The 13,939-nt window shown below is 32.8% G+C and overlaps 1 protein-coding gene across 4 annotated transcripts in view; it reads right to left on the bottom strand.

The window, feature by feature from the left end:
* Positions 1-13,939, bottom strand: part of LOC125073175 (thyrotropin-releasing hormone receptor) — a 98,829-nt gene that overhangs the window by 12,046 nt on the left and 72,844 nt on the right. Inside the window, exon 4 of one of the 4 annotated variants that reach the window (XM_047683899.1) lies at positions 1,179-2,636. The exons of the other annotated variants lie outside the window; for them this stretch is intronic. Within the exon in view, the coding sequence (XP_047539855.1) occupies positions 1,556-2,636 (1,081 nt within the window). The 3' untranslated portion in view covers positions 1,179-1,555. Of the gene's footprint in view, positions 1-1,178; positions 2,637-13,939 lie in introns of those variants that run through there. 4 annotated transcript variants of the gene reach the window in all.

The raw sequence follows: 13,939 nt of genomic DNA on the forward strand, positions 1-13,939 counted from the left end.
ATATCGTCGCAGGTTCTTGATACTCGGCAACGAAATCCCGCAAAAAACGAAAGTTCGTCATGAAGGTCTAAGTTTAATAATAACGCATAAAATTTAATATCACTTCAATAGATTATAAACTTCACGTAGTTTAACAAAATAGGAATTTGAAAACCAACTAAATTCAGTTATACATTTCGGAATACTTAATATATTTAATGTATCGTGTTCATAATTTGTACAGTCGCTATTTATACGGACGGCCTAATGAGCGACCAGCGGGCTTAGCCAAGTTGACATTCTACAACCGTAATCGCTAATAGAAAACTAAACAAATGCATGGGCATGACGTCATCTCAGATTCTTAATGGTTATCGTCCAAAGACCGCTCCTAATCTTGGGATCTAAGATGTTATGTCCGTTATGCCTGTAGTAACACTGGCTCACTCAGCCTTCAAACTAGAACACAGCATTACAAAGTATTGCTGCTTGGCGGTAGATTATATAAAGCCTGGATGGCAGTAGCTAGTTTTAATTTAGATGTTTATTTAAATAATGTTTGAATTTTTAATGTATATTCAAGTTGTAATTTAATGGAATGAAATTGCACTTCTAATAATGCAAATATTTTGATGCGCAGATGGGGAATGGCTGCGTTTAATGACCAGTCGAGGGTTCAATTCCAAATATACGAGTATACTATCTTTATTGACTTTGTGACCGAATTTTAACTCACACATTAATTCAATTTATTTATTTTGTGTACAGGTATGGTACAGTACCCTTTGCTGGTTATAAGATTAATTGTCCTTCTTTTATAAGATATATTAAAATACAGCTTGTAAAAGTGCCACTGCTGGGCCAGACATTAAGGCTTCATGCCTATCCCGCCACGACGTTCCAATGCGGGTAGGTGGATACATATGTCTCTGAATTTTATTCGACACATACAGGTTTCTTTACAAGGGCTTTCTTCACCAAAGAACACAAATTAAATAATAAACAAAAAAACACATGATTCAGTAGTGCTTGCCTGGTTTTGAACCCGCAATCTTCGTTAAAATTCGCTACTTGTGACTATTAGACCATATCAGCTTCTTAATAATAAATACTAAAAAAGAACGACGTTTATATATTTAAAACATGTGAGTATTATATTTACTTACCTACAAAAAGATGGCCTGAAAAAAATCTTCATACTGGTCATGGTAAAATTATTTATTCCCTTAACATCATACATTTGTATATTTAAATTTAGGCATTACATCAGGCTTCGTAACTACACAATAATTCTCTAAGAATAAATATTTTATTTACAAAATCATTCGTTTAAACTATATACTCGATTCAACTTTGTATAAAACTTATTTGGCACAGTAATGGCTTTAAAATCACTAAACGACATTTCAACTAATATTGATACACCGTTCGATGTTCATTTGGTCCACACAAAGAAATATTAAGAAAAAACTGTTCGTATATGAAAGCAAAACTTCAGAAAATCCCATTTTGCCTTATTCAACAATTTTATGAATAAACTTCACACGATAAATTTCTCTATACAAAACTATATCAATCACACGAAACTCTCTGGAAAATCATAATCCACACTCTTAGACTTTTGGAAGCCGACGACGCAATCAACTTTTATCTTTTGGTAAGACACAAACTTTTTATTAGGGTCGCCCTCCACACTCCTCGCTTTTGCACTATTTATTAAAACACTACGCCTCAGCGATCCGTGGTTACGAGTGGACTGTTCCAATTCAATATCCAACCTATTTTTAGCACTAATATTGGAATGTCCTATAAATTTTGCGGTATCTCCGAACTCTCTGTTCTTATCTTCTGATTCGAGCATACTGCCTTCACTTTTCATTCTTGTAATGACTTTCGTTTTTGGATTGGAACAAACTGGTGCCGATTGCTGTCGAACAAATCGTTTGCTTGTAAACATTCTATCGAAAAATCTATTGGGTTTAGCCGTTGCTTCTTTGTCATCTTTGCTATCTGCTTCTGTCTCGCTTCTATCCAAACTACTTCTGTGTGTAAACAGCTTTTTAAGACTATTGGTTGTCCTCGATAAACTGCTGCTTGTAGTGGAACCATTAGTTACCGTTCTATGAGCACGTCTGTTTTGGGTTCTTTCCGACGATCTCTTGTAGCAGATGCATACTTTACAAAAGCCAATACGAAATTTAGAAGACATGAGGTTATATAAGATAGGATTAATAGCAGAGTTTATGTACAACATAATTCTAGAAAAATAAAGTAAATTGTACCACTTTTCTGGGCTAATATTGTCTGATAGTTCAGATGGTGTTATAATAATCCAAAGAGCAAGTACTCTATACGGCATTAAACAGAGGAAGAAGCATAGAACTACTGTACCAAGCATCAGGATAACTTGCTTTCTCGCTCTTGTATTATAAGGATCTACAGTCTTATTTAGAACTACTTTAGAAGCGGCCGATATTAAATTTTTAGCTATAACCGTATACAGAACAATAAGGATGATTAAAGGCAGGAGATAGAGGATTATGATGACCATAACAAAGAATGTGATTTGCCAGAAAGTGACGGCTTGAGTGAGACATTGGTATGAGGTTCCATCTTGTCTCGTCACGGAGTGCATCTCAGCTATTGCCAGGATTGGACTGAAAAGAAGAAAAAATGCCAATAAAAAACATGCCCCGTTTTAATCTATTGAACGACGTAATGATCGCATCTGTAAATACTTAATACAGAGATAATCGGTGTGCATTTACATTTAGAGCTATTTACTCAATAAAATTCATATAATTATACAATTTAGTAGATGAGGCCATAACGTCGTGATACATCTAGTCCTGTACACATGAAAATGTAAATAAATTTCATTAAATAAGATTAAATCCGCAAAAAAAAAATAAAGAAAATAAAGATAGAAAAATGTTGATTAAGGTTTTAAATGTAAATGGCGGGTGTGGTTGACATAAAATAATATTTAAATTAGAAAAAAGTGTGCAAAGAAGCTTGTGGTAAATAAAATTGTGCCCAGAAGACATATAAGCATACCGTACATAAGCCATATATATTAAAGTATGTACGAACCTTGTTTCGCAAAGGGTTTTTTTTTTCGGTTAAATATTCAAAGCTTTTTAGACAATGTCCGTATTTCATGCTCCTGAAATTATTAGAAAGAACAAAGTACCGTCAACACTTCCGCCGAGTCTTTTTATCGGTGAAGTGTGACACAACAAATCGCAGGTCACTTTTACAGTCGCTGATGTAAAAGTACGATGATTATGATCTACCGATACACAGATTAATTCATTGTTATAGAACGAACATTATTTCAATTAACTAACTACATTTAAGTACTAAAGAGGTTTTAGTTCGTTTGTGGTTTGTTAATATCTATTGTTTAATCAAAGTGCTGTGTGATTTGTGTTGTTAAGCTTTGTGCTGATAACTATTATTTATAAAGATCCATATTTTAATTGCAATTTAATGTTTTTAAATTGCACTTCTAACACTGCAAATATTTTGATGCGCAGATGGGGAATGGCTGCGTTTAATGTCCATTGAGTTCCAGTCGAAGGTTCAATTCCGGAAACATATGATATGGGTATTATGTATATTGATTTTGTGACCGAATTTGAACTCAAACATTCATTCAGTTCATTTCTTTTACTGTGTCTACTGTAGCTAAATAGTAAGAGACAAAGTTACTTATTATTAATCAGTTTCATCGTAAAAATAAGGAATTGCGAATCAATTTTGTAGTGATTTTTAAAAAATAAGACTGATATTAAGTATATAAATAAAACATTATTTTATTAAAAGACAAATTGATATCAGTAAGTATAGCACGCAATATGAGATGACTGAAAATTCAATAGGAAGCAATTTATTCTAAGCCATTTGTTCAAGAGCAAGAGAAAAATGTGCCAAGTGCCAACTGCCAATGTGCCAATGCAATATGGGCCGACGTTCTATCAGAAGCACATTACCAGTAACGCCATCTATTATTTACGGACTGAACCAATATCACGGACAGTAACGACTCGACGACTTTGCACAGAGTAAATATAATTTTATTGTTTTGTAGAATGACAATTATTATTATATTTTTTAATGTTGGTGAGTTTTTAATTCGAGTTGTTTTTCACTTTAATTAATAAAAATACGACATTTTCTTTTATAAAAACGTTTTTTTATAATTGAAATCATCGATAAAAAGTTAGATTATTTAATAAAATATTTTTTTAACTGTATCCTATTCCATGTTGACTTCTATGATTAAATATGTAACCATCCTTAATTTTGTATTTTTTTTTTAATCGCACCGGAAACTTCTCAAACATTTGCCTGTAACCATACAAAATCCTCAGCGCCAAAATGTAGAATATAAATTACATAGATTTACATAAAACCGTATCGGGTCAAAAACCTTTTACATTTCGTTTTACATAATATTGTGTGACAAATTTATTGATTATATTACAACATGCTATGTGCACAGATACAATAGCTACATAACGAATTAAAACGGAAACAAAAACAAGTGATAAAATAGAATTCGACCTTGAAATTTAATCTAATTACGTTAATTGAAATATTACTTCAAAACTTATACGGTCGCAACTTTATTATCTGATATTATTTGTTTGATCTCATAAAGTTATGTTAGCATTATATATCACATATATGATATGAATCATTGCTGCCATTGAGAAGAACTCGTTCGATAATAACGATGACATATCTGTACAAAATTTATTTGCTCGAAAAAAAAATTGGTTTCACTTTAATCGAGACTTTGTTTTTTTTTCAATATAATGTTACCTAGAAACGAAATTGTAATATTCGTTATTACCCATCGGAATGTGATAACGAAATATGTCGTGATAATTTTAAATAACGATACCATATTTGTTTATTTCGATACTGTTTGAGAAGGGTTTTATACCATCAATATATCGTCAAGACACTAGTGAGGTTGTTGCCGATTGTTTTTGGTAGAAACTACATTCCAGTGGCAGATTTACATTTAATTAAATTCTGTAAAAAGACGATTCAAAAGTGCTTGTAAAAGCCTATTTGGATGAAGTATATTTTTATTTGAAACGATTCGAACCACTTTGTGTTTTATCGTTCAAATAATTGTGATATTATAAACATTGAACATCGACTTCGTTATTTTATACAATAAGTATCGAACCGAGCGATCTCTCTGTATTACATTAAATAATATGTTATATATCAAATATATCTAGTATTTAAAACGTAAAGAGTTTCCATCATTTTTATTTACTGCTTAAAATAAAATTATTTATTTTGATTAATACCTCATTGAAATGGTCGTTTTTTATTTAACCTTAAAATTGTAATTAAATATAACTTAAAAAAAATGAACCGTACGAAATGCTATTAAATAATTGGAGCATAGAGATTTGGAATCGTAATGAAATAACAAATGATCTTCGTTCACCTCCCTCCACCCCATCACGCCTCACTATTTAAGGATTAACCCTTAAACGGTACATTAAATTCATAACGCTTTGGGAGTAATTACCCTGAAAACGGCGAATTAATTACCTATTTAAATCTGCGAACATGTGCACGTAAGTAGTTATTCTTTGTTTTAAGGAAAAGTTATTTATTTGTGTATGGCAATACCATTCCCATTATTGTGCATTTTATTAATTATTAACCGGTCTGTTGAAACAATTGAAGTAAAAGTTAGAAGTTGACGTTGAGTTTAAAATTTCCAAATTTCAAGTTCAAATTTTATTGTGTTTTGTTTGTAACGTTTGACTGAAAATTTCTATATAAGACGTTGAAGTAATTTTTAATTGATTAAATAGCATTAGCATTAGCAGCCCGTAAATGTCCCACTGCTGGGATAAAGGCCTCCTCTCCCTTTGAGGAGAAGGTTTGGAGCATGTTCCACCACGCTGCTCCAATGCGGGTTGGCGGAATACACATGTGGCAGAATTTCGTTGAAATTAGACACATGCAGGTTTCCTCACGATGTTTTCTTCACCGCCGAGCACGAGATGAATTATAAACACAAATTAAGCACATGAAAATTCAGTGGTGCCTGCCTGGGTTTGAACCCGAAATCATCGGTTAAGATGCACGCGTTCTAACCACTGGGCCATCTCGGCTCTTGATTAAATAACTATACTAATATTAAAAAGAGATAAAATTAGTTTGTTGGTATGTAAGCTAAGAAAAAATCACTGGTAAAAGCTACATTAGTCCTGAGTTGTATAGGGTATAGATCATATTTAAGTTAATCAAATAATTTTCTTTATTAATAAATTTTACCCGAACGAAGCCAGGGCGGATCGCTAGTATTTAATAAAGCATCTGTACGTAGCTAGTCTGTGTAAATATGTTGCAGTTCAAGTATTGAAGATTCTTGAGAATAGTAGTATCATGTGTAGAATGTTTGATGCTGGATTTATTGAGTTTGAAAGTTTAAACAGTAATACGGACTGGTAAACAACGTCTATAAACGGAAATAAATATAAATGTAAAGGAAGTAACAGTTTATAAATGTCCCACTGGTGGGCTAAGGCTTCTTTTAAGAAGTAGGTGATGCGTGTTGGAATTTAATATGGAAGAATTTCATTAAATATGTGCAGATTTAATGCCAATTGATTTATAATCTAGATTAGATTGGAATCTGTAATGTTTGACTGGATTTAACCCACAATCAGCGGTTAAGATTCACGTATTACAAATAATATTGATAATAATAAAACAAATTCAATAAAAATGTTTTATTTTTAACTTATTAATTCTTTCTTTTTGTTTTCTATTACACGGTCTTATATTACTATTAATTTTTTTTTTAAATAGTTCAGAACGATTGCAGCAATAATGTAATTGAATGGTAATTTTATTAAGTATTTAAACCCACAGCTACACGTTCGTGGAATTCAGTTGGTGACGAAAAAAAAAGAACTTATCATAGTGTAAAAGTACTTGAAAAGATGATCCATATCCCAGAAACTATCCGATCAAAGGTTGAAAAAAGTATGTATGCCCATGTTCGTCCTTGAGGTTCAGGCTTGCCTCGTACTAAATTTCATCACAATCGATATAGTGATTCCTCATTTTTAGGAATAAAAATGACGAATGATAATTATATCCTCCGAACCAATTTTGGCCGCAGCGGATCATCCTCAAAGAGGAAGTGAGTCAGTGTTACTACTAAAACATTGGTTCCCAAAGTTGGTGGTGCATTGACGTTGTACGGGATAGTCAATATTTCTTACAGTGCCGATATATAAGGATGGTGGTGACCACTGAATAATCGATTGGCCCTTTTGCCAATCTTCAAGGACTTTCAACTAAGAGCTTTAAAATCTGCATCATCATTATATTGAAACATATTTTTTTGTATGGTATAAATTGGCGGACGAGCATATGGCCCACCTGATGGTAAGTCAAAACCGCACATAGACAATAATGCTGTAAGAAATATTAACCATTGCTTACATGACCAATGTGCCACAAACCTTGGGAACTAAGATGTTATGTCCATTGCAATTACACTTGAATCAAACCTGAGATGAGAATGAAAAAGAGAATATAGTTTTATTGTCTTATGAGTTTACTTACACTTATGTGAGCGAATTGTATAATATTATAATCAAGTATTATTATATTATAATAATATATTGTGTGCACAAATGTTCTGTATGGATCAGAGTTTGGGCTATAAAAGGGATGACTGAAAGACAATTGCATGTGGCGGAGATGAGAATGCTGAGAGGAATGTTTGTTGTTACGCGAATGGATAGAGTAAGGAATGAGTACATAAGAGGAAGCTTGAAAGTTACACCGGTAGCCGGGAAGCTATCTGGAACCCGGCTGACTTGGTGTGGGCATGTTATGCGGAGGAATGAGGACCATGTTGTGAGAAATGTTTTGAGAATGGATGTGGATGGATATACAGGTAGGGAACGACCCAAGAAACGATGGATGGATTGTGAGAAAGACAATATGGTTAGAAATAATGTTACTTGTGAGATGACGTCCGACAGAGAGGTATGGAAGAAGACATGCTGCGCCGACCCCAAGTAAAATTTGAATAAGGGCAGGAGAAACAAATAAAGTCCTCCATTTGTATTTACGCAAAACGATTCGAATAATGACTACTTTAAATATAAAAACATAGTTTATAAATAAAAACGTAAAATGTAAAACAATTTTACGCGCAAATAATTAAATTTCACTTACAAAATATCGGGAGTCGACTTCGCGTCAATTGGAAAGCAAGTTTTGTTTATTCGAATAAATTGCTTTTTGATATCGATAAAGCTGTATCAATTGTTTTGATATTTGATTGTTTTAATTATATTTCACGGACACTGTTTACGCTCGAATTATTCGGTGTATCGAATACGGAATGAAACGAGGTGATTTTCATAGCTTACAATATTTTATTAAGTTTGATTGTTATTTGTGTTGTTTAATTTACTAGTCCCTTATATAATAGTGTCGGTCTATTGGTTAGCTATAAGAATGCAAAGCAAGAGGTGCTTTATTGTATACTCTATTATTTATATCCAACCGTAACGGGAAAAAAGTCAAATAAACCAAAATTTGACACCAAATTTAAGTGATATCGTTGGTCGAGAGCTTGTTTATGGATTGCGAAAAAATGGCGTTTTGAACGTCGACAAAACTTTTATCGGAAATAAAATCAAAGTATAAATAATTGGTTGAGTGCAATAGTGTTGTAGTGTTATAAATAAGAAAAATTAATCATAAACTCTTAGTAGTCTTGCACAATGTAGCCGAGTTTTAGAAAATCGCATGAAATACGTAAATCTATTGTTTGTTTATTTTTTTTCCTACTTCCATTGAAATAGGCTATAGTTAAAGAGTTCTTAGTAGTCTCAAGTAAGCAATTAGGTAGCAATACACTCCCGTGCTTCGGAAAGTCTCGTCGAACCTTATTTTCCGGGATATATGAAATAATAATCTTTATTCATACCTATCCAGACGGGCTTACATAAAGACTTTCAAGCAAATAAAGATTATAATCGTAGGAAATAATGTTTTGATTTATTTATTTGAAGTATTTTTTATAATATGTTTAGCAGGACATAAAAATGTCTTACTTGTTAATAAGAGATCACCGCTGCTAAATATGCCACCCACCTTGGAAGATGTTATGTCTCTTGTGCACTAGTTACACTGACCTTCAAACCGGATAACAGGGATCGTAATCTTTGTCACAATTTTGTTAAATAATTTTTATTTTATTGATTTATTCAATCAAAACTTAAAAACACATTAATATTTTTCAAATTTCGATTCGATGTTCTCCATGCTTATAAATTTACAACGCTTAATCTGTATAAAACCAATTTCGTGTAATTGTACAAGATAATTGTTGAAATTTAAATAGAAATATTTTATCTATCCTTCCAAGCTTACTAATTTAAAACGGCAAGCTGTTTGCGGTTATAATGGTGTTTTAATTACTGAAACTTTCCGACCACGAGGCCGGACAGCTGCACATAAAAACGTTAAAAGAAAATTATTCTAAATACGCAATATAATATTGCCAATTTATTTAAACTAAGCTTATTTTAAAAAAAATTAATTACCATTTATAAATCAAGAATATTTTTTTTTTGTAAAACACATGTATACAAAACTCGTACCAGAAGGTCCAGTCTATTTCGGAAAAGGTTTTAGAATAAATTCTATATACATACATATATATATTTACTAGACGAACTTGGCTTTACCCAGCAGCACCAATTTTACCCTCTCGAGGGGTGAATTAAAATTTATTAGAATTCTGTTGATTATATCCCCTTTATTTAATGCCCAATTAAAGCCCTCATAACCATAAATATAAATAAATACAAACATAAAAAACTAGGTCTAATATATGTAAACTTATTTAATACCAAGATAAAAAAAATATATAGTAACAACTACAACAATTGTTTATTGATTTTAAAACGATAAATAAAAATCTTGAATCATACTTTTAAAAATAGCTAAAGATTGAACACGCTTTATATTCCAAAGTCCAGAAGCTTCAACAGTAAAGAACTTAGAATAGTAAGAAGAAGATGGGGAGGAATGCAGAGAATTAAATATTCATCCGAGCGAAGAGCGCGCTTATAAGTCTCCCTTAGGACCTTGAATCGCTCTTTGAGATAGGAGGGAGTGGCTGGATTCAAAATAATTGAATAGAGAAGTGTTAAAATGTGAGTATTCTTGCGAAGGCGAATAAGGGAGTATGCTATCGGACATATAAAAATGATATAATTTGTAAAGTTATGACTAAGAAGATTACATAATACTAGACATCTGTGACCATCGCATACAATAAATTGCTACATTGAAAGTTTTTGATTAGTATTGTCTGTGTATTGCTCGAAACAATACAATGGTTTTATTTATTTATTTTATTATATCATTTTTATTGGTAGGTGGACGGGAAATGGGCTACATGATGATAAGTGATCAGCTCACTCACCCTTCAAACCGGTACACAACAATACTGAGTACTGCTGTTTGACGGTAGAATATATGATGAGAGATACCTACCCAGACGAGCTTGCCCAAAGCCCTACCACCAATTGATAATAGAATATCGTTTTTTTAGCATTAACAGCCTTTAGGCTTCCTCTACCTTTGAGGATAAGGTTTGGAGCATATTCCACCAAGCTGCTCCAATGTGGGTTGGCGGAATACACATGTGGCAGAATTTTGTTGAAATTAGACACATGCAGGTTTCGTCACGATGTTTTCCTTCACCGCCGAGCACGAGATGAATTATAAACACAAATTAAGCACATGAAAATTCAGTGGTGCCTGCCTGGGTTTGAACCCGAAATCATCGGTTAAGATGCACGCGTTCTAACCACTGGGCCATCTCGGCTCTATAACATATTACATTACAATAATAACGTTTATAGGTACTAAAACTAAATGAACACATTTTATATCGACCGCGTACTAAACACAAGTCATTATTTGCACATAGGTATATTTTTCGATGTTCAATATAAAATATACAAAGATTATAAAAAAAAATAATCTAACTGGCACCTTATCGAAATAATCCTTTAGCAGTTACCAACGTACATAATATAAGGAGGCACAACTGTGGTTTAAAACTATTTAGAATTGTATGTAAAGTTGGGAATCACTAAACACAATTAAAACTTGAGGAGTGACCGTGGCGAAGTTGTGATTTGGGAGTTGCCAAGTTTGGGAACTCTTGATTTGTTGTTGCAATTCAATGAAATTGTTGGTATTTGATCGCTTCGGATTTGGTACACATGTGACTTGAATTTCGTGCATTCGACTATTAAATAAATAAAACTCTCGAACTCGAATAAAAGTTTATCTATTTATATAAATGAGAATACTTTTTTTTATTTAAAAATATACAATTTTAATTATTAATCAAGATTTATAAAATACTTATTATATAATAGAAAACTGTAGTGTTTGCTGGACTCAATTCATTAATCGTTATGACGGTAAAAAAGTATTTATATAATAATACTTATAATATAATATTTGCCTCCACTGGTGACAGGAGGGCTGGTTCGTTTCTCGCCCAGACGATCTAAATTGCGATTCAACGGGGAAATGCTGCTAGCATTCTTGCGAACATTCCACGTGGTCAAGATCTATACAGTAACTATTTTTTATTCATTCATTCAAGCTGCAGCGCTTTGAGCAGCTCGGCTTCGCAATTTCAACCTCTTTAAGCTGTTGACTCGACATACTTGAATTCCATATTCTTGTATATGAATAATTCGTGTCGAAATGTGAGTAAAAGTATTCGTAGATTAATGTTTGTTTACCTAATTACACGTGTTTTAATATGTTCATTACTTATTTTAACGAGTGATTTTATGTATGTTTGTATAACATATTTTATCGATATATGTTTCCGCGACCGCTCTCTGTGTCTGTCTGTGTCAGTCTTGTGTGTGCGTGGCGCTCACACTATACACGGATACACTATGTGCTTATAGTATAATTATAATAATAAGAAAAAAAAAAACCTTTAGTACTGAATTTTTCTGTTTTGGTTTACTTTACTACGTATTTATTTAATATTTTTCTATCAGAGTTCGTAAATGTTGCCGATGTTTCGTACCAAAATCAAAATATTTTTTTTAAAAGAAAGTAGATAGAAAGTAGATTCTACCAAGAAAAACCAAGAAAGTCAGTAGCTACAACCATATCAATTACGGACTTTATATCAAAAAACGAACACTAGTGGAATGCACGCGAAACTTCGCGTTTATTCAAATTTCGAAACCTATGACAGGTTTTGTTATGATTTAAATTCATTGTAAACTGACGACGTCTGTTTGCTCGTTTTACATTTGTTATTTTTTTTTAAACAGCCATAGCATTGCTCTCTATCCGGCCAGTAACTTTTTTTAGATCTTTAAAATTAATTCTTCGTTAAATCGTAACAATTTGGTAAATTTAAATAAAGAATCCTGGAGCTCTTCATATAATAGCATTTCCTATAATCGCTGGGACAAAGCTTACGCTATTAATAAACAAGATTCGTATATTGCAATAAAGTACTAAGCTAATAAATGTACGTCGATGTAACAGTTTTGATCCTTGAAATATCTCTCTGCGGAACCCTACCGCGCGTCATCCGCGTGTCATTACTCATTTCTCTTGTACTCGTAGTGATGTAATGTCGACAATTTTTTTACAAGCATACATAATGATCTCGAATTCTTTTGTTAGCTGAAGCGCTTTCCATTTCTGTCCTTATGGAGTAATCTCGACCGAGCATTTGTAAAAATCGCTAAAGTCGCTTTCATTTTATGTATAAAGTTTAAAAATATTTCGCTGCGATAGCATCCAAGATTATAATTAAGTAATAAGGGATTTTTCTAATGCTGGGCAAAACGCCTCCTATCCTCTTGTGAAGAAGGATTGGAGCTTATTCCGCTACACTGCCACAATTCTAGTAACACAAATTTTATCTAATACAGGCACATTACCTAACAAAGTATTCTTTAGCACAAGATTAATTATAAACAAAAATTAAGTCAATGATAACTTGGTTGTCTTTTACCGAGTTTGAACCCACAGAGTTCGGTTATATTCTACCAGACCACGTGTTCTAATCATCTCAGCTCAAATACGCTTTTACTTATAAAAGTTCTTTATTTAAAAACAGATTTCCCTCTATCTCTTATTGACTTTTCATTTGAAATAACATTGATACGTACAACATCATTGATAACTATAATTCCCCTAGGAAAACCCGTCTTAAGCAACAACAACAAGCGCCGAGGTACAACCAGCGTTCAGGCAAACCACTAACAAAGATTTCAATGGTTCAATTCCGATGGTTGAATATTTGTACATAAGTTAAGACGGGCTTGATCCTTAGCAATGTTTGTAGGCTCTTAAACGACACAAATATTTATTTATTTATTTCGTTTCGATAGATTTATTTTTGTATATAAGTATTAAATATAATTGGATAGGTATATCCTTGCAAAACCGTGGTTTGTGCACTTCAGAAGTAGTTGAAATACATGCATATGGAATGTTGTGAAGTTGTGGCTTTCGGATACATTTTATGATATAGTTAGGCGGACGGGAGAATGGGTCACCTGGTGGTAAGTGGTCACCACTGACCATCCACATTGGTTCTGTAAGAAATAGTATCCGCTCCTTAAACCGCCAATGCGCCAATAGCCTTGGGAACTGAGATGTTATGACCCTTGAGCCTGTAATTACACTCACTCACTCATGACACTCATAAACCGGATCTCAACTATATTATGTATTACTGTTTTCCTGAATATCTAATAAATGAGTGGTAGCTACCCACGCCGGCTTGCAAAGCCCTACCACAAAGTAAAGTTTTGACTTTTAGATCTGACAATTCACAAAAACCAAAGTATTGATCGTTGTATTTGTAAAAACA

This window comes from Vanessa atalanta, chromosome 23 (assembly GCF_905147765.1).
Source record: "Vanessa atalanta chromosome 23, ilVanAtal1.2, whole genome shotgun sequence".
Lineage (NCBI taxonomy): Eukaryota > Metazoa > Arthropoda > Insecta > Lepidoptera > Nymphalidae > Vanessa > Vanessa atalanta.